General features: G+C 41.7%; 1 protein-coding gene across 1 annotated transcript; it reads left to right on the forward strand.

The window, feature by feature from the left end:
• Positions 1-510: 510 nt before the first annotated feature.
• myl9 (myosin light chain 9) lies at positions 511-17,293 on the forward strand. Its single transcript, XM_033041284.1, has 4 exons — positions 511-630; positions 9,484-9,684; positions 11,331-11,492; positions 16,308-17,293. The coding sequence occupies exons 2-4, from the start codon at positions 9,501-9,503 to the stop codon at positions 16,478-16,480; spliced, it is 519 nt and encodes a 172-aa protein (XP_032897175.1). The 5' UTR covers positions 511-630; positions 9,484-9,500; the 3' UTR covers positions 16,481-17,293.
• The last annotated feature ends 4,080 nt before the right edge of the window (positions 17,294-21,373 follow it).

Raw genomic sequence — 21,373 nt, forward strand, 5'->3', positions numbered from 1 at the left:
AACCCCAAAGTCCTTGATATGATATAAGTACATGTTTTATTAATTCTTGCTTGTATTTATGTCCTTTGATAATTTTTAACTGTTTGGATACTTCGTGTGCAAAATATTGTTGATAAAATAAAACTCTAAACAACTGCTGATAAAACAGTTAACAAATTGGTATGATAGTTTCAGGAATTTTGACCATAGCATTCATAACAATACAAGCAAGAATTAATATAGCATATGTACATATACCATATCCTTTTAAAGCAAATTAAACAGACTGGTATTCTAAAAGTCAGTGGATATAAGTGCCCCTCTTGTGTATTTCTGCATTACAAGTGTTTGTTTGGCTTCACTAGGGTTTTCAACTATATAAGGCGTCTTATCTGTTTATGTGGATTTCCTTGGACTAATATGCCAAAATCCGTGGTACAAAAAGCTATTTGGCAGCAATCCAGTCAGCATTTTATTGCCTTGTATGGACAAATGTCTGGAATGGGAGGGGAGGGAACATAATCAGATGTCACTAGCAATTGGACAGTGAGCGCACATGACTGGTGCATCAGCCTCGGCAGAGCAATTACTGACTGGCACAGCTCTGCTCACTCCAGCCTGGAAGAAAATTCTCATCGTTTTTGACCACAGGTAAGAAGTGTTTGAACAAATATATTGTTCAACAATTAGTACTTTAGTGTGAATTGGAGATAATGTACAGCCTTCCTGTGTTAATTTAGCAAAGTAGCATCTTTAGTCGGAGCTTTACCAAAGTTAACTTTTACAGAACTTATGAAAAGATACACCAGCAAACTTTACAGCCTATTGTAGTTTTTTCCCTAAATCTAAACACAAAAGATGGAGAAAGTTGAGGAACTTCATGGTTTGCTGTTGTAAATTGTATTTTCGTTCAGAGCATTTAATTATTAACATCTACTTTCCAGCATGTAAAGAGTTGATATTGAAGATTTCCCCCTCCTTATATATGCTGACATCTTAAACACAGCAGGAACCTGTTAACATATTCCGTGAGCACAATTTATAATCGCTGGAATTTATTGCCAGAGGACACCATTATTCCGCCCTCTTTTGCCGAGTTGAAGGCTGCAGATGGGTTTTTTTTCAATAATGAGGAACAACTTACAACAAGTTGCTTTTAACTTAATGTCAACTGTTATTGTTTAAATAGAAAACTTTTGTGTATGATCCTATGAGCATGCTCTGTGAATCAAAAATCACTGCATTCTTCTCGGTAGAGAAGTCAGTACATCTAACAGTGATTCCAGTCGAGTTATCTAGCACTGGTCTGGTATTCAGTTTAAACCAAGGATTGTTGTTTGCATTCCTGAGCTTCCCAGCAGCATAAAAATGCAGTTGTTTATTTCTTGTTCCTGAAAATGTTTTGGCTAAATCTTCCCCAGAACGAGGATGTTGCCAGGACTCAAGGGCCTGAGCTATAGGGAGAGGTTGGGCAGGGCTGGAACTTTATTCCTTATAGCGCAGGAATAGATTAGGTAAATGCAGAGTATTTTACCCAGACTGGGGGAAATCGAGAACCAGTGGACATAGGTTTAAGGTAAATTGTAAGGAGTTACCGCATGAGGTAGTTGAGGCAGGTACAGTCACAACGTTTAAGAAACATTTGGACAGGTACATGGATAGAACAGGTTTAGAGGCATATGGGCAGGTGTAGATGTGGCATGCTGGTTGGTGTGTCAAGTTGGGCAAGAGGGCTTATTTCCATGCTGTCTGACAGCAACCTAGGAGGATGAAGAACGCAAGGTGCCTAAAATGTGTAAACCTTCCCTTGATCAGAGTGAAAAAATACTTATTCTTAGAGAAGTATTGCAATAAAGGTTCAGATTATAGTAATGATTGAAAAAATAGAGCAGGAGGGAAACAGAAGAGATTGCAGAACCTGGGATTTTGCACAAAAAACATAACTTCTGAAGAAATTTAACAGGGCAGGCAGCATCTATGAAGAGAAATGGGCAGACAACATTTCAGGTCAGGATCCTTCTAGTCCTAAGAAGGGGTCTGATCCAAAATGTCGACTGCCCCTTTGACCTCCGTCGCTGCTGCCTGACCCACTGAGTTCCTGCCAGTTTGTTTTGCTGGAGCAGGAGGGATTTGACTTTGAATGCCTGGACATAGGCCTGGACATCTAACATGGGCAACTCATTCTCCTCCCCAGCTAATCTCTGCTGTGAGGTTCCACAAGGTTCCATCCTTGGCCCCATTCTCTTCTCCCTGTATATGCTCCCCTTAGTCCAAGTCATGGCATTTCCTTCCATTGCTACCCAACTCTATCTCCCCCTGAAGCCCAAATACCAATCTAATCTGTTTAACCTTACCCACTGCCTCGAGGATATAACGTGTTGGATGGCCCAAAACTTCCTCCAACTAAACGAGAGTAAGTCTGAGGTCATCCTTCTCGGCCCCTCGGACTCAATCAAAATGACAGCAGGCAGCCTTGGAAGCTTTACCCCACTACTCAAACCTCACGTCAAAAACCTCGGCGTGATATTTGACTCAGCACTGAAATTTGACAAACAAGTCAATGCCGTGGTAAAAGCTAGCTTCTTTCAGATTCGGATGATAGCTAAAATAAAACAATTCCTCCAGTTTGATGATCTGGAAAAGATCATGCACACATTCATCTCCTCCCACCTAGTTTACTGCAACTCCCTTTACACTGGCATCAGCCAATCTTCCCTGTCCCGCCTGCAACTGGTCCAAAACGCCGCAGCGAGACTCCTGACGGGCACCCGAAAAAGGGACCACATCACCCCGATCCTGGCCTCTCTCCACTGGCTCCCTGTGCGGTTCCGTATAAACTTCAAGATACTCCTCCATGTCTACAAAGCTCTCAATGGGCTTGCCCCCACCTACATAAAAAGCCTTCTCACCCACCACTCCACCTCCAGGCCCCTCAGATCGGCCGACTTGGGGTTGCTGAATATCCCACGGTCTAGGCATAAGCTCAGGGGCGACCGTGCCTTTGCGGTTGCAGCTCCTAGACTGTGGAACAGCATCCCCCTTTCCCATCAGAACTGCCCCCTCCATCGACTCTTTTAAGTCAAGACTAAAGACTTATCTATACTCCCAAGCCTTTCCTGACGTCCTCTGAGTGAGGGCTACATGTATATATGTATGTAGTCTGTTTTGTTTTGCTATTCTTATAACAAATGTAAAGCACTTTGGCCAACGAGAGTTGTTTTTTAAATGTGCTATATAAATAAATGTGACTTGACTTGACTGGACAAAATTACAACAATTATATTTTGTATGGTATTTCTAATATGGAAGTTAATCTAAGTAGTATGCATATTTGTGGGCCAACGCTAAATAAAATATATTTTAGGAGCAATGACCAAAAGTTTGGTGAAGATTTGGATTTTACCTTGCAGTACTAGGTATTGTTGAAAAGTAGATGGGATGTAGAAACCCTAATCACAACGAGAGTTCCCAGGGGACAAGGAGGAATAATTGCTTCTTAAGCAGTCTTTTGGTCGAATATAACTTACTTCTGAGATAATCAATGAGTCTTCAGTGGGATCCACTGTCACAAGTGGGGCACAATTGATGGTACAATGGGTTATTTGTGAAGTTGTTTGTATTCAACTCCATGTGGTCCTGGTACAGACATGAAGAACTCAGTGCCTTCCTGGATATTCATCTTGGTTGCACATGTGGACAGGATTGCAATAGCAAATAATTTATTAGCACTGGAGAAGAATAGGGGAGCAATGCATTGTTGTCGAGGGTGAGAATCTGTTAATAATTATAACAACAGCAGATGCTGGAATTTGAAATTTAAAAAAGGAATAAAAATTCCTGAACTGCTCAGCAGATCAGGCAACATCGGTGGAAACAGAAGTAATGTTTCACGTTGAAGGCCCTTCATCAAAGTGGGAAACAGAAAACGAGGTGAAACAAAAGACTGCAGATGCTGGAATCTGGAGCAAAAATCTGTTGGAGAACTCTGAGGCAAACAATGGCTGTGGTGGACAGATGCCATTTTGGACTGGGATCCTTCTTCAGACTGGAGATATTTACATGGTTCCTTTCACATCTCTTTCAGCACATCCTAAAATGCCTTGAAACCATCAAAGTTTTGTTTTAAAAGTAGTAATTGCTATACATGCTTTACTGATCTCTTAAAATCCATATACCATTTTAGTCTCCAAAGTATCAACTACTGCACACCATGCATATGGCAATTATCAATACCACAATTGCTAGACAATATATTAGGTTCCACACATTTATCACTGACACAATTTCTAGCGCTTCACTTGCACTCCCTCTGCACTGTTAACTTGCCAGAGTTTCTTCTAGCTAAAGATTGGGTAACTTAAGTTATGTCTGCTACAACCTCCCTCTCTATCCATTCACACACCTCTCAATGCTCCCTGAACTATAGTGAGACCAAGTACTCCAAAATAAAATATTTTTGTGTTCACTCCATTCATTGTCTCATTCATTCCTATCTCTCCAGCAATTACAGTTAAAAATAAAATATATTGTTGTTCATATGACACTTCAAATAAAATAGCCGTGATAATAATACTTGCTTTTGATAAGCTCTATAATTATCCGTGACAATTGATGCTTGTAGAAACACCATACAAATGGTCCCCATTGAAGCATGTCAGGGCTGATTGTTTTGAAGACAATACATACTGAATCAGTTTCAATCAGTAAATAATCACTTTTAATCCAAGCTGTGGACGTTAAAAGGGGCAATTACGTCTTTGAATGATAAGAAACCAATATTCTAGCCTTTAGGAATGCAGTGTTAAGTAATCTCAGTCAATGGGTAGGTGCAGGGGTGACGTGTACATTCTGCAGGAATGAATTATTTGGGAAATAACACAGCTAAAGTGTTAGATGTTTGTAAAATAGAGGACTGATGATTTATTTCAAATGCAATAAATTTAAGAACTTAAATAATCTTAAGAATAGAATTGTGCTCTCTAGCTCCATAAGTTTAAATGAGTAATACAGTTTATTTTTATCTCAATGGCAACACAAACTATGAAAGTCACCAGTTATTTCATCTCAAGCTTGGTGTGAGAAGTGCAATTATTGATTTAGAGAGATGGGCACATTATCTGATCACCATTCACTGAGTAATACTGGCAGTGAAGACAGAAACAGCAATGTTGGTCAAATGTGTTATTCACACTGTCCAGGTTCATGTTTGAAGAGCAGCAGTGGAGCTGTCTTCCAGAATCTTAGAAAAGTTTCGGGGAAATTTAATGCGAATTGGAAAAAAATGAGCAATTCCTTAACAATGGATTTTAATCAGGCCTGAACTGAGGCATTTTGTTAGATCATTGTACGATGGACTGAGGTTAAGCATGATGCAAAATAAAAATGTTACAAATGCCAATCTGATGTAGGGTTTCTACCCAAAATGTCCACCAGCCCGCCTCCACAAATGCTGCTTGACCTACTGGGTTCCTCCAGCATTAGATGTTTTGCTCCAAACTTCAGAATCTGTAGGTCTGTGTCTACACATGATAGTATTAAAGATAAATGAAATTGTATGTTTTTTAATATTTATTTATGCACCGTAATCTTGATATATGGAATTCTTGTAATTTATTCAACATTATCATTTTTCAGAAGTAAAGCAATTGGATAATGCATTTAAGAATACACAGTTGTCTCATTTATTAAGTGTAAAAGTTATTAAGTGCTATTAGTAGTAGGAATGTAAGTAATTACGAGATAAATATGATGATCAGTAACAAGATATTATCAGCAGGGTTGACGTGTGGGCATTTATGTTCAATAAAGGACCCCTTTGGATGCTGAATTAGATGCAAATAAAGAGTTATACACTACTTGATTATCTAGAATGATTGCCTTATATGGATGTGACCAGATTTGCATTATCTCCATCAGCTAGTAACAGAGAAACATAGAAAATAGGTGGAGGAGTAGGGCATTCGGCCCTTCGAGACAGCACTGCCATTCAATATGATCATGGCTGATCTTCCAAAATCAGTAGCTTGTTCCTGCTTTTTCCTTAAATCCCTTGATTCCATTAGCCCTAAGAGCTAAATCTAATTCTCTCTTGAAAACATTCAGTGAATTGGCCGCCACTGCCTTCTGTGGCAGAGAATTCCACAGATTCACAACTCTCTGGGTGAAATTCTTTTCCTCATCTCAGTCTTAAATGGCCAACCCCTTATTCTTAAACTGTGATCCCTGGTTCTGGACTCCCCCAACATCGGGAAATTTTTCCTGCATCTACCCTGTCTAAACCTCTAAGAATGTTATATGTTTCTTTAAGATTCCCTCTCATCCTATTAAATTTCAGCATATACAAGCCCACTTGACCCATTCTCGAGCTTCCCCTCCCCCTAGTCACGACAGGGACCAAGCCCTCCAGTCCTTACCTTTCAGCTTATCAGCCATCGTATTCAACACACAAGGTGTTACTTTGACAATAAAGGCTACTTTGACACATCTCGATAGTTGTCAGACCAGAACCAATCCACCCTAATGCACGGTCAGGATTAGAATGGAGCTGCAGTGAGCAATGAACTATATCTTAGTACAAGTCAAAAAGCAAAAACCTGCAGTTGCCAAAAATCTGAAATGAAAACAGAAAATGTTGTAAATATTCAGCATGTAGACAATGCTGGAGAAACTCAGCACGTCAGGCAGCATCAATGGAGTAAATACTCAGCATCAATGGAGTCAATACTCAGCAGGTGAGGCAGCATCTATGGAGTCAATATTCAGCAGGTGAGGCGGCATCTATGGAGTAAATACTCAGCAGGTGAGGCAGCATCTATGGAGTCAATATTCAGCACGTAGACAATGCTGGAGAAACTCAGCAGGTGAGGCAGCATCTATGGTGTAAATATTCAGCGGGTGAGGCAGCATCTATGGAGTCAATATTCAGCAGGTGAGTCAGCATCTATGGAGTCAATATTCAGCACGTCAGGGAGCATGTTTGAAGGGAGAAGCAGAGTTAACATTTCAGATAAACATTTTCCTGAGGTCTGAATGTTAATTCTTTATCTCTCTCCACAAATGATGCTTGCTTGCTATGTATTTCTGGCAATTTCAGATTTTATCTCAATATAATGTGTCATTATTTTTAGGGAAAAAACAGGGAGAAAAGCAAAAGGGGGAAATATCACGATTAATTGTTCTTCAGTAGTAGGATGTGAATGATTGCAATTAAATTGTAGAGCACTACACAATGTAATGGCAGCGTTCATAAACACAATTTGAAATTGTTTCTAAGGGGAGTTCAAAGAAACAAATACAATACAATACAACAATACAATATTTATTGTCATTTGAGCCTCAGTGAGGTTCAAACGAAATTCCGTTTCCACAGCCATACAAACAAAGACAATTTCCTACAGACATACACACAATTTAATTCACACAAACATCCATCACACTGAACCCACTGTGATGGAAGGCAAAGTATTTTCTCTCCACCTGTTCTCCATTTCTCTCCCGATGTCCAAGCCCCAGGCGGGCGATGATAAGTCCCACGGCCATTTTAGGCCGTGCCGGGCGATTTACGGCCCCGCTCCCGGTCTAAATGTCACAAAGTTGGAGCCCCCGGCGGGCGCTGGCATGTCCCACGGCCATGAAGCCGCGCCGGGCGATGTACGGCCCCGCTCCGGGTCGTTCCAACCCCGCGACACGGGCTGGAGAAGTCGCGTTGCGGGAGCTCCGGGTAACGGTCTCTCCCCCCGGACCCGCGAGCTCCCGATGTCCCAGTCCACCGGACCTGCGGCTGCGTTGCTGGAGCCTCCGAGCCCCAGGAGTCGAGTCGCAGCAGCGAGTCACCTCCGCTCCCCACGCTCCGAGGCCGGCCAGCCCCACGATGGTGAGTAGTCCGCAGCTCCGCAGTCTCCCGAGCCCCCGGGTCGTTCAGGTTGGAGGCCGCTCCACGATGCTAGGCCCCAACGACAACGGAGACCCGACAGGGAAAAGGTCGGGTCTCCCGGACAGGGAAGAGATTTTAAACAGTTTTCCCCTCCCCCCCCCACATATACACATTTAAAACCAGTATTAAAAAACACCAACACTACATTTAAATAATAACGGCAATTAAGGATACTTAGTACAACTTCAACTCCACTCTTTTCCATTGCTAATTAGAAACAGAGATGATGAGTGTGGAACTGTTCCATTTCTGTAGGCTGCGTTTTAAAATCTCCCAACGGAAAAGTAACTGATATTTGAGCTTAAGACTCATAATTTAGTTCCAATGCTGTAAATACAACAATCTCAAATAACTTCTTAATCGTTTTGGAGATGAAACACCGAATATTGATTAAGAACAGAGGTCACATGCACTGGCATTTAAGCACATCATCCTCACCTGGATCAAATACAGAGTCTTAACCCAAACCCAACTTGTAAATGTGTTAGATTATACAACCAGGCAATATAATTGGGACCAAACTGGCTCGGGTCATGCAACTGGACATGAAAACAGTCAAGCTTGTTCCTGTTCTCACCTAGTGCAAAACGTAACAATCAGAAAACACAAGAGAATCTTCCCATCCCTCACATGGAGCTCCTGGCCGCCCCAGTACTACTCCTCTGCCCATGCTGACGGTAGCTGACATTGTCAAATCTAGAGTTCAAGTTTGGAACCTAAGCAGGGAAATGGTTCACATGCTTTAGTTGAAGGTCATCTAAGAAGCAAAAGTACAGAATGAAATGTGACTCTTTAAGTGATAAAATGATAAATCTGATAATACGGGAAGGACTGACATGTATTTTCACAGAATGCCATATAATATAATGCTTAACAAAATGGACAGCCTATCATTCGACTCATTTCATTATAATTGTAATCAAACTTTTAAAATACAACCCAAAATGATTCCAATCCAAGTGCTCAAAATAGTTAACATGCGGACATCATTAACTTAAACCTTTTCAACGGTGGTGATAAAATGGCAGAAAATAAAAGTTACATTGGATTAGTTTAGCTATACTCTAACAAAACTGAAGAAAGCAGTTAAAATATTCCTTTTATGAAGTAATATAGCCCAGCTTCAAATATGCAGCTTTACAAAATTGTTTATTGCCCCAATTAGCTCGAAAAGGTTGATTTTTAAAATTGAACATGCCTCTGGTAATTAAAGAGCTTTACAGTTAACTTAAAATGAAACAGCTGCACTATCGTCAGATAAAACGAGTTTCTGTGGGAAATAAAAGGCTATTTATGGTATTTAACATGGTAAGCTTTATCCAACTATGTGGTGGGTTTTGGATCATTTCCCAAATTAAGAGATTGATCCTTGTAATTACTTCCCAGAGATGCCGCTGCAAAAATGGGCAAGTTAAACTCCTTTATGGGTTCAATAATGTGATAGTTTTCTCCAAAAAAATCATGTCTTCTTAACATTACCTTCCTTGCTAAAATATAAATCCAAAGTGATTTGCAGCCCGTCTGTCATTTTGTTCAAAATAAAGCTTTTATCGTGTGTTCTTTATCTGCAGAGCATTAAGACAGCAACATGTCCAGCAAAAGAGCAAAGGCAAAGACTGCCAAGAAGCGCCCTCAGCGTGCGACTTCCAATGTGTTTGCGATGTTTGATCAGTCTCAGATCCAGGAGTTCAAAGAGGCATTCAACATGATAGACCAAAACCGTGATGGCTTCATTGACAAAGAAGATTTGCATGATATGTTGGCTTCTCTTGGTAAATGTTCAATATCATCTAAAATGAACATCGCTTTCAGAGGAACTGAGGCTCGCACTTATTAGTCAATCATTTAATATTTGGCCTTTAGACTCACTCTTTGAACAGTTTACATAAAGTTTAACCAATCACCAATAACTATAAATGGAGAAGGGTTCTTGCTCGAAATGTTGCCTGTCCATTCCCTCCACAGATGCTGCCGGGCCTGCCTAATTATTCCAGCACTTTATTTCTTGCTTGACTATTTAAAACATTTTGCTTGAGATTATTTATACAATACATTGGTGAAAAACCTACCACCAACATTTGCATGGATCTGCTGACAGATTGGCCCATAACCCAGCTATAGGGGAGGGATAAGAATCTTGACTGAGCAGAGTCAAAGCCACAGTGGACTAGTGAACTCCTCACGTCACCTCCTCCCCAGGTAATTGCCCTACCGCATGTCCTTGTATCTCATTCCACCTCCTCCGGTACCTCCTGTAACCTCATCTACTTCATTTACTCCCGATGTGGCCTCTTGTATATCAGCGAGACTAAGCGTAGCCTCGGCCACACTTGTGCTCGGTCTGCCAAGCCCGCTGGATCTCCCGGTTGCTAACCATTTTAATTCCCCTTCCCATTCCCACACTGACCAATGGGCCTACTCCATTGCCAGAGTGGGGCCAAACTAGATGAACAAAACCTCATGTTCCGCATGGCTAGCTCATAGCCCACCATATGAACATTGAATTTTCCAATTTTAGGTTACTTTGCTTTTTTTGTGTAAACCAGCACCTGCAGTTCCTTGTGACTAAATGGTGAGTTAAGTCACATTACTTGAAGTAATTTATGAGTGTGAATATGTTTCTGCAAGTGGGAATATAAGACTGCCTGTTGGGATGTTTTTAAAGTATTTTAACATTAAAGATTTTTGTGTTTCCGACAGGTTTTGAGTGACTTTGAATGTTTGTGAAAGTCAGAAACATCTGATTGAGTTTTAACAGCTGGCGAGTCTGAGCACAGAATCTCTCAAACTGGTCAATGTAACTTGTCACTTGCCCTGGGGAGGCCCTGAGCTGCCTACCAAGGAGCTGTGAGCCAACTCCTTGGTAGGCACACACGAGATGAATCAGATGACAAGTCATCTCCAGGCAAAAGAACATCCATCCTCTGATGAAAGGTCCTGGCCCAAAATATCATCTGTCCATTTCCCTCCACTGATGCTGCCTGACTCGGCGAGTTCCTCCGGCAGTTTAAATGTAAAAACAAGGAATTTCAGCTGCAGGTTTACACAAAGGCACACAAAAGATGGCCCGACCTGAAATGTCACCTATCCATGTTCCGCAGAAATTCTGTCTGGCCTGCTGAGTTACTCCAGCAGCACTTTGTGTACTTTCCTCTAACAGTTTGGTGTTTTTTTATAGAAGATCCATTCTATTCTGTTAAGATGGTTGTTAAATTAGACGGACAATCGTGTTTATTCCATTGTAACTCACAGCATCCTTATTGAAATATATCAAAAACATTACACAAACTTATTCTCCTTTGCCAATAGCGATTTATACAAAGCCAGTAGGTTTGCTACATTGCGCTACACGTTCCTCGTTTGCTGTTTTGTCTTCGTTAATATACCACACGCAGCTTACTTTCAACTCTGTGTACAGGAAAGAACCCGTCAGATGAATATCTCGAAGGGATGATGAGTGAGGCTCCAGGGCCCATTAACTTTACCATGTTCCTGACTATGTTCGGTGAGAAACTAAATGGGACAGATCCAGAGGATGTCATTCGAAATGCTTTTGCTTGTTTTGATGAAGAAGGAACAGGTAACTTGGCTTTAATAAAAGTTAGTAATCTTGAGAATTTATTGTAAAAGCATAAAGAAATCCTGTGCTGCCGACAGTTCTAATTGCACCATGGTACAGTAAATAGAGCTGCTGTCTTACAACTTCTGTGACCTGGGTTAAATCCTGACCTCTAGTACCGTGTGTGTGGAGTTTCTCCCTGACATACGTTCATTCTGGGTACTCCAGTTTCCTCCCACATCATGCAGTTAGTAAGTTAATTGGCCATTATAGATTAACCCTAGTGTGTGGGTGAGTACTAGAAACAGGAGATTCGGGGACAATGTAGGAAGGCCAAAAAATGGGATTAGTTTTGGTTAATGTACAAGGGTGTTTGATAGCCAGACTCAGTGGGCTGAAGGGCATGATTTCAATGCTGCATGACTCTGACTATATTTGGATTTGTAAGGATCATGAGCTGATTGGAGATTGGTCAGAATTTGATTCATATTGAGGGTAAATTTTAAGTCGGTACTATTATTATGAGCCTTACCAAGTTTTCCTGGATTGTACTGTGATTGATAGGGAATACAGTAGGATCTATGCTATGGTTAGAAGTTGGGAAGGGGTGGAAAAAATGGAGCGTAATCTTATATTGTGACCATGGGGGAGGTTCACACTTGAGGAGAGGTGCGTATATATGTAAGCAACAAATTGGAGATTCATATCTCATTCAGAGATCTCAGTGGATCATGGGTCAGGGTAGGACAATGAAAAATGGTGCCAGATCTATTAAAGGGAAGTACAGGATATCATTGGCAAGTGCCCCAATCCAGCATCAATACAAGGACCTGTGTCAGGATATTCTCTTGGCAATGTAGATCATGTTCCTATTCAATGCTCCAAATACAGTATTCCATATGGATTGAATAGAAACCCTGGAGAGAAGGAATGGGTGACGTTTTGGGTCGAGACCGTTCTTCAGACTAGAGTCAGGGAAATGAGAGATAAAGACGGTAATGTAGAGGGATATGGAACATAAGCAAAAAAGTAATGATGATAAAGGAAACAAGCCATTGTTATATGTTTGCTAGGTGAGAATGAGAAGCTGGGGTGACTTAGGTGGGGGAGGGATGAAGACAGGGAATGCAAGGGTTACTTGAAGTTAGAGAAATCAATATTCATACCCCTGGGTTGTAAGCTACCCTCACTCTGACAATGGAGTAGGCCTAGGACAGAAAGGTCAGTTTGGTAAAGGGAAGGGGAATTAAAGTGCTTGGCAACCGGGAGATCAGGTAGGTCCAGGCAGACTGAGCAAAGGTGTTCAGCAAAACGATCGCCCAGTCTACGTTTGGTCTTGTCGATGTATAAGAGGCCACATCTTGAACAACAGTAGATGAGGTTGGAGGAGGTGCAAGTGAACCTCTGCCTCACCTGAAAGGACTGTCGAGGTCCCTGGACAGAGTCGAGGGTGGAGGTACAGGGACAGGTATTGTATTTTCTGCGGTTGCTGAGGAAGGTACCTGGGGAGGGGGTGGTTTGGGTGGGAAGGAATGAGTTAACCAGGGAGTTGCGGAGGGAACAGTCTCTGCGGCAGGCGGAAAGGGGTGGAGATGGGAAGATGTGACTGGTAGTGGAACCACGTTGGAGGTGGTGAAAATGCCAGAGGATTATATGTTGTATGCGATGGCTGTTGGGGTGAAAGGTAAGGACTAGTTCAGTTTAATTTATTGTCACGTGTACCGAGGTAGAGTGGAAAGCCTATTGTTGCATACTAACCAGTCAGCAGAAAGACAATACATGATTACAATCAACCATTTACAGTGTATAGATACACGATAAGGGAATAACGGTAGAGTGGAAAGCCTATTGTTGCATACTAACCAGTCAGCAGAAAGACAATACATGATTACAATCAACCATTTACAGTGTATAGATACACGATAAGGGAATAACATTTACTTCAAGGTAAAGCCAGCAAAATCCGGTCAAGGATTGTCCGAGGGACATCAAAGAGGTAGATAGCGACCCAGCACTGCTCTCTGGTTGTGGTAGGAAGATTCAGTTGCCTGATAACAGCTGGGAAGAAACTATCCTAGAATCTGGAGGTGTGCGTTTTCACACTTCTATATCTTTTGCCTGATGGGAGAGGGGAGAAGAGGGAGTGGCCAGTATACGACTTGTCCTTAATTATGCTGCTGGCCTTGCCGAGGCAGCATGAGGTATAAATGGAATCAATAGAAGGGAGGTTGGTTTGTGTGATGGCCTGGGCTGCATCCACAATATGCTGCAGTTTGTCACGGTCTTGGATGGAGCTGTTCCCAAACCGAGCAGTGATGCATCCTGATAAAATGCTTTCTATGGTACACCTATAGAAGTTGGTGAGAGTTGTACGGGACATGCCAAACCTCCTAAGCCTTCTAAGGAAATAGAGGTGTTGGAGTGCCTTCTTGGTCGTAACTTAAATATGGGTGGTCCAGCAGAAGTTGTTGGTAATATTGACTCTGAGGACTAGGGGGACCAGTGGTATTGACTAGGGGGACTGCCTCCCTTTTGCGACTACATTACATCACATCACCGTCTATATCTCTCGTTTCCCTTTCCCCTTACTCTAGTCTTAAGAAGGGTGTTGACCGAAATGTCACCCATTCCTTTTCTCCAGAGATGCTGCCTGACCCGCTGAGTTACTCCAGCATTTTGTGTCTATCTTCAGTTTAAACCAGCATTTGCAGTTCCTTCCTACACTTGCTCTACTGATATGGTGTATAGCCTCCATGTAGAAATTACATCAGGATTAAAAGAGCGATTCCCGGACGAATTCCTGGAATAAAGCCAAATTACACTAATTTCTGATTCATTTTGGCCACATTTAAATAATTTTCTATTATACAATGCAGGATAAAGGCACAGAATAATTATATTTCATGGCAAATGGCAATTATCACCATCGGCAGGACTAACAGGATGCTGATTTAAGTATGAAACGCATCCCAGTGTACCACACACATTTTCTTCACAATGACAAGTTTTGAGATATCCTTTGCAGAAACATGGCTCTCTACAATGAAGAGCCACTGCTGATATTTTCATTGCCCAGCTCTGAGAGGAGTGAAAATTATTTATTTTTAATTACTTTGCTAAAAAATCTAAACACCTATTTTTTATTTTTTATTATGAGGTATTGTGTGTAGATTGATGATTTAAAAAAAATGAATTTAATCCATTTTAGAATAAGGCTGTAATAACAAAATGTGGAAAAGGTGAAGGGTCTGAATACTTTCTGAATGCACTGTACATGCATTTAGATGGACATGGGCTGATCAGGGATGGTTTTGTAGGTGGGAGGTCGTGTCTCACAAATCTGATAGAGTTTTTTGGTGACTGCTCTGGAAGGTTAGATCGCATGGGATCCAAGGAGAGATAGCTGAATTGATAGAAAATTGGATTAATGGGAGGTAGCAGAGGGTGATGGTGAAAGGTTGCTTCACAGACTGGAGGCCTGTGACTAGTGGGGTGCCTCATGGTTCGGTGTTGGGCTCTTTACTGTTTGTCATCCATATCAATGATTTGGATAAGAACGTATATAGCAAGATAAGCAAGTTTGCTGTTGATACAAAATGTTGTTTTTTTTGTTGTGGGTAGTTTTGCAGATAGTGAAGATGATTGTGAAACAATTGCAGCAGGATCTGGATCGATTAGCCAGGTTGGCTGAGGAATGGTTGGTGGGATTTAATACAAAGAAATGTGAGGCGTTGCAGTTTGAGAAGTCTAACGTGGCCAGGACCTACACAGTGAATGGTAGGGCTCTGTGGAGTGTTGTAAAGCAGAGGGATCTAAGAATACAGGTGCATGGTTCCATGAAGGTTGAGTAGCAGGTAGATAAGGTGGTCAAAAAGGCTTTTGGCACTTTGGCCTTCATCAGTCAGAGTATAGAGGTTGGGAGGTCTTGTTGCAGTTGTATAAGACGTTGGTGAGGCTGCATTTAGAGTATTATGTTCAGTTCTGGACACCACTATAGGAAAGATGTTGTCAAGCTGGAAAGGGTACAGAGAAGATTTACGAGGATGTTGCCAGGGCTAGAGGGTTTGAGCTAAAGGGAGAGGTTGAGCAGGCTTGGATTCTATTCCTTGGAGTGCAGGAGGATGAGGGGAGATCTTATAGAGTTGTACAAAATCACGAGAGGAATAGATTGGGTAGATGCACAGAGTCTCTTGCCCAGAGTAGGTGAATCGAGGACCAGAGGACATAGGTTTACAGTCAAGGGGAAAAGAGGAATCTGAGGGGTATCTTTTTCACACAAAGGGTGGTGAGTTTATGGAACGAGCTGCCAGAAGAGGTAGTTGAGATGGGGACTATCCCAATGTTTAAGAAACAGTTAGACAGGTACATGGATAGAACAGGTTTGGAGGGATGTGGACCAAATGCGGGCAGGTGGGACTAGTTAGCTGGGACGTTGGCCGGTGTGGGCAAGTTGGGCGAAGGGCCTTTTTCCATGCTATATCACTCTGACTCTATGACTAGTGTAGCTGGGACATGCTGGCCGGTGTGGGCAAGTAGGGCGAAGGGCCTGTTTCCACACTATATCACTCTCCCTCTATGTAGTTCATGTGAGCAAAATTTGATAATGGGGATTCTGAACCTGCAAACATTTAAAATCAATGTTTACTTGAGCTTGTGGTCCAAAAATTAAGTATATAAAATGTTGTTGCATTAAATACTAGTTTGCGCTTTGTTACAATTCTTTGAACTTGGAGTTGTAGAACTGGGACAAGAAATGCATTAATCAATACAATGATGGAAACGACAACATCTGATTATTGAACAACTGAATGTAAACAATACCTAAATTTCCTGTAGGCTTCATTCATGAAGACCACCTGCGGGATCTTCTGACCACTATGGGTGACAGGTTCACAGATGAAGAAGTTGATGAACTTTTCCGTGAAGCACCTATTGACAAGAAAAGCAATTTCAACTATGTGGAATTCACTCGTATTCTTAAACATGGCGCCAAGGATAAGGATGATTAAATATCTAGGGACTCTAGTTATTGCTTGTTATCTCACCTTGTTATTTCTCAGCTTATTATTTCAGAATTATTTTCTTTCTAAGCACACACTGCTCACCTCAGATGCAATCCACTTACTTTAAAGAGCAAATTTGTTTCCCAGACATTTGTGCAAAATAGGCTATGAATATTGGACAATGTGGCGATAGAAATAGGACAAAAATAGTCAAAAAGGTGTTGTTATTCTGTTCATCTTATCTGTAAATTGGATTGGAACTTGGTCAATTACTCTGTCATTAAACATAATTTTGCCCAGAGTAGGAAAATCGAGGACCAGAGAACATGGGTTTAAGGTGAAGAGGGAAAGATTTAATAGGAACCTGTGGGCCAATTTTATTACACAAAGGGTAGTGGGTGTATGAAACAAGCTGCAAGAGATGTTAGTTGCTGCAGGTACTATCACGTTTAACATTTAGACAGGTTTAGAGGGATATGGGCCAAACGCAGGCAGGTGGGACTAGTGTAGATGTGGTATGTTGGTCAGCATGGGCAAGTTTCCAAGCTATATGACTATGACTATAATAATGGAAGCTTCTGAAAATCAATGAAATAACAAAGGGCAAAAATAAACCTTAACAATGAAAGCAGGAATATGAATAACAGTATCTATAATTATGATTTGGTACCTAGGTTTTACATGGAACTTTGTACTTTTTCTTTAATATTTTGTCTAAATAAAGCCTCATTAAACATAAGATGGCTACCTATTTTCAAATGATAAATTTCACCATGGTTGATCATGAATGAACCCAATAAAATGTTTGAATCTATTTGATTTAATGTTTACACAGCTTATTTTGTGCAGCAGAATTATATTATATATCAACAATATTATTATACTAAATATCAATTAAATTATATTAAATATCAATATCCTCAGTCTGAAGAAGGGTCTCGACCCAAAACGCCGCCTTTTCCTTCGCTCCATAGATGCTACCTCACCCGCTGTATTCGCCAGCATTTTTGTCGACCTTAAATATTTAAGTTATTTTTTCCAGCAAGATCAAATTACTGAATAATATGTCTTCTCATAAATAGACTTTAAGTATTTTAAAGTAAGATTCATGAACCTCATAGAAAATAGTAAGTTGGATCCATATTCTACCTTAGAAATACTACATTGGTAATTCATTTTTTAAATTCAGAGTAAATTCAGTTTGTAAAAAATATAATATGATCTATGCACCATGACATAGCTGTAAAGTCATCAAAACTTTCCCTTCACTTTGACTACAATTGAGAACAGTACACTTGGTGCTAATATACTTCCAGTAAGTAAATCTAATGAGATTACTGTTTTCAGTGTTGGTTAAATCTAATTTTCAGCATAATTTTCCTGATCTGGTCAACATATTCCAAAACATGTTGTAAATTTATGACAGGATTGATGTGATGCTCGAGTGCAATTTGCAAACAACATTTATTTTCCAGTCGTGTCACTGTGTTTTATGTATTGACTGCTAACTCTCCAGGATTTAACAAATATATTTTCTTGCTGGCAGCCAGAATTGAAAACGTCACATTTCCAAATGACTCCACGAACATTTTCCTGTTAGGTGGATGCTTTCCTCCATCTCTCCCCTATGTAGAGACTCTCTTCTTTTCTCATTCTGAGACCATGCAGGATGATCTATTGAACATGCAGACTGCTTCATGGTGGAGCCAAGCTACAGTTAAGGAAAAGGAAGACATCTTAGAATCAATGATGTGGTCGGTGTTGTCACTGGAACAGATATATTCAATTTATATCTCCTCTAGACAAATTAGTTGTGAATATCAATCCACTGATCTTTGACAGGTGACACCAACATCTACTACATCTCTCTTAGCTTCCACTAAATCTCAGACTCGTCAACACTCCACACACTTGCCTGCAACTTAAAATGTATTTGATTGCGAACTTCCAGTTTTGGTGAAAGACCCACGACCTCAAGTGTTAACACTGACTGACTCGCTATAAATGTGCTGCCTGATCTGTCAAGTACTCCCAGCATCTTCTGCTTTTATTTCAGATTTTCAGCATCTTACTTTTGAATTTGCCAAAATGCATGTGAAAATCTGTGCTGAGTTACAGTGCAGCAGGATTAAGGTTAGATTACAGTGTAGTAGTGTCAGGGTTAGAGTTAGGTTACAGTGTAGTAGTGTACCAGAGACCCCACCTTGATGTTCAAATGATGAGCAAGGTGTTGACATTTTATTGCAATTTCTCCCATGTCAATAATGGAGTGGCATTGCCCATGGTATCACAATGATTATTGCACTGGGTTTGTGGGCTGGCAGGGGAAGGAGCAGCAAGGGAAAAAGAAGAACATGACAGATTGCTGTCCTTGCTTTAAGGAAGAAGTGGAAAAGATTGAAGAGAAAGCAAAATGTCTTAACAATGATCCTGCTTGCATCAAAGGGGATGACCAATTCTGATGATGCATTCAGAAATAATGGAGTGACCATGACCCCACAATCGAACATCATCTCCCAGACCGTTACTCATTTCATCACTTCTGTCTACCTTCCCTCCAGTCACCAACTTTATCATTCCCCAGCTCGCCACTGCTCACATCTATCTCCTTCCCAAAGTACACAAACAGGAATGCCCTGGCAGTCTGGTAAAACCACATCTGGAGTATTGTGTACAGTTTTGGTCTCCTAATTTGAGGAAGGACATCCTTGTGATTGAGGCTGTGCAGCGTAGGTTCACGAGATTGATCCCTGGGATGGCGGGACTGTCATATGAGGAAAGATTGAAAAGACTAGGCTTGTATTCACTGGAGTTTAGAAGGATGAGGGGGATCTTATAGAAACATACAATTATAAAAGGACTGGACAGGCTAAATGTAGGAAAAATGTTCCCAATGCCGGGTGAGTCCAGAACCAGGGGCCACAGTTTTAGAATAAAGGGGAGGCCATATAGGACTGAGGTGAGAAAAAAAAATTTCAGCCAGAGATTTGTGAAATTGTGGAATTCCCTGCCACAGAGGGCAGTGGAGACCAAATCACTGGATGGATTTAAGTTAGATAGAGCTCTAGGGGCTGGTGGAATCGAGGGATATGGGGAGAAGGCAGGCACGGGTTATTGATTGGAGCCGATCAGTGCTGGCTAGAAGGGCCGAATGGCCTCCTGCACCTATTTTCTATGTTTCTATGGCTTACCTGCAAGCCAGCCAGGAAACCCGTTCGACCTGGTCCCTTAATGTCCTGACCCGTTTAAATCCAATACCCGTTTAAATCTTTCCCATCCACCAATACATCCAATTAGTTCAAATGGTAATTGTACCCGCATCAGACAGCTTTAAGAAATTTTCTGTGAATACCTTCAGTAATACTTGAATGTCAAAACACAATTAGTGACACATCGTGTTAATACGATGTTAATAGTGACATTTAACAAGCGCTTAACAGTGACACACCCACTGTCACGCGGAAAGTGGAGATTTTAATAGATTTTCTTACACCAAATTTCAAAATCTGGATTACAAAACATGGGGGGGATTGTCCCCCACTTCTCAAAGGATATGACCCCCGCCCCCCCCCCCCCCCCGAGATTTCCGCCCATGGCGTTGTGACGCCAGTCAAAATGGCGATCTGAAAATGGCGGCAGGCCCGGCATCCCTCCCCCAACTGCGCATTTGCGGTCCTGTTGTGATGACCCGTGGACCCGTTTGGTGCCCGTTCTGACACCGGTCAAGTAGACACTGCGCACGTGCGGATACCGGCAACCCTCCCCCAACTGTGCATGGGCAGATAGCGGGCCCGGCAACCCTCCCCCAACTGTGCATGTACAGATAGCGGGCCCGGCAACCCTCCCTCAACTGCGCAGGCACGGCTGACGGGTCCCCGTTGTGACGCCAGAGATCCCCGTCGTGACACCAAAATGGCGATCTGAAAATGGCGGCGGGCCCGGCAACACTCCCCCAACTATGCATTCACAGATACCGGGCACGGCAACCCTCCACCAACTGAGCAGGCGTGGCTGACAGGGTTGGCAAGTGAGAGCACAGCGGGCCCGGGGGGTAGAAAGATACATGAAAGTTGTTAAAGGGAATTACTTTGTTAAATCAAACAAAACTTGCTACTACACACCCCAGGTGAATGGGGAGTAAGGTGGGCCTAAAATTGTTGCGGTATCGTGTACCGATTTTGCTGTATTTCGGGAAAATATAAATATATATAGATACAAACAAATATATATACATACAAAATAAGAGTTTTAGTTATATACTAGACCAAGTGGGACCCGTTGGGTCCCTGTCACATAGAAACATAGAAAATAGGTGCAGGAGTAGGCCATTCGGCCCTTTGAGCCTGTACCGCCATTCAATATGACCATGACTGATCATCCTGTACCTGCCTTCTCTCCATACCCCCTGATCCCTTTAGCCACATGGGCCACATCTAACTCCCTCTTAAATATAGCCAATGAACTGGCCGTCACATGGGAGGTCTGGTCCCCCAACGCAACCCGTTCCCCCAATGCAATATTCCACCACTCACCCATAGGCCCCAACTGCGCAGGGGCGGCTCACTTCCGCTTATCCCCCAGCGCTCCCTCCCCCTCCTCTTCAGCCTCCCTGATTTCAAACTTTAAAAACTTGCTGGAAGGACTCGGTGTTCTGTGATTGCAACCATTTGGATCCCATTGTGACGTCATAACTAACTGCCGGTGTGCAGATGGAAGAAATTTTTCTCAAAGTGAGATTTTGTAAAGTTAAAAATGGGAATAACTTGTAAAATATAACATCAATCTGAACGAAACTTTGATACACTATACCGCAGGACAATGGTGAGTAAGGTGGTCCAAAAATTGTACCGTTTTGGCGTAATTCAGGGCATGAAACACACGCAGACAGATTCACTAATA

The sequence above is a fragment of the Amblyraja radiata genome, chromosome 23, assembly GCF_010909765.2.
Source record: "Amblyraja radiata isolate CabotCenter1 chromosome 23, sAmbRad1.1.pri, whole genome shotgun sequence".
In the NCBI taxonomy this organism is placed as follows: domain Eukaryota; kingdom Metazoa; phylum Chordata; class Chondrichthyes; order Rajiformes; family Rajidae; genus Amblyraja; species Amblyraja radiata.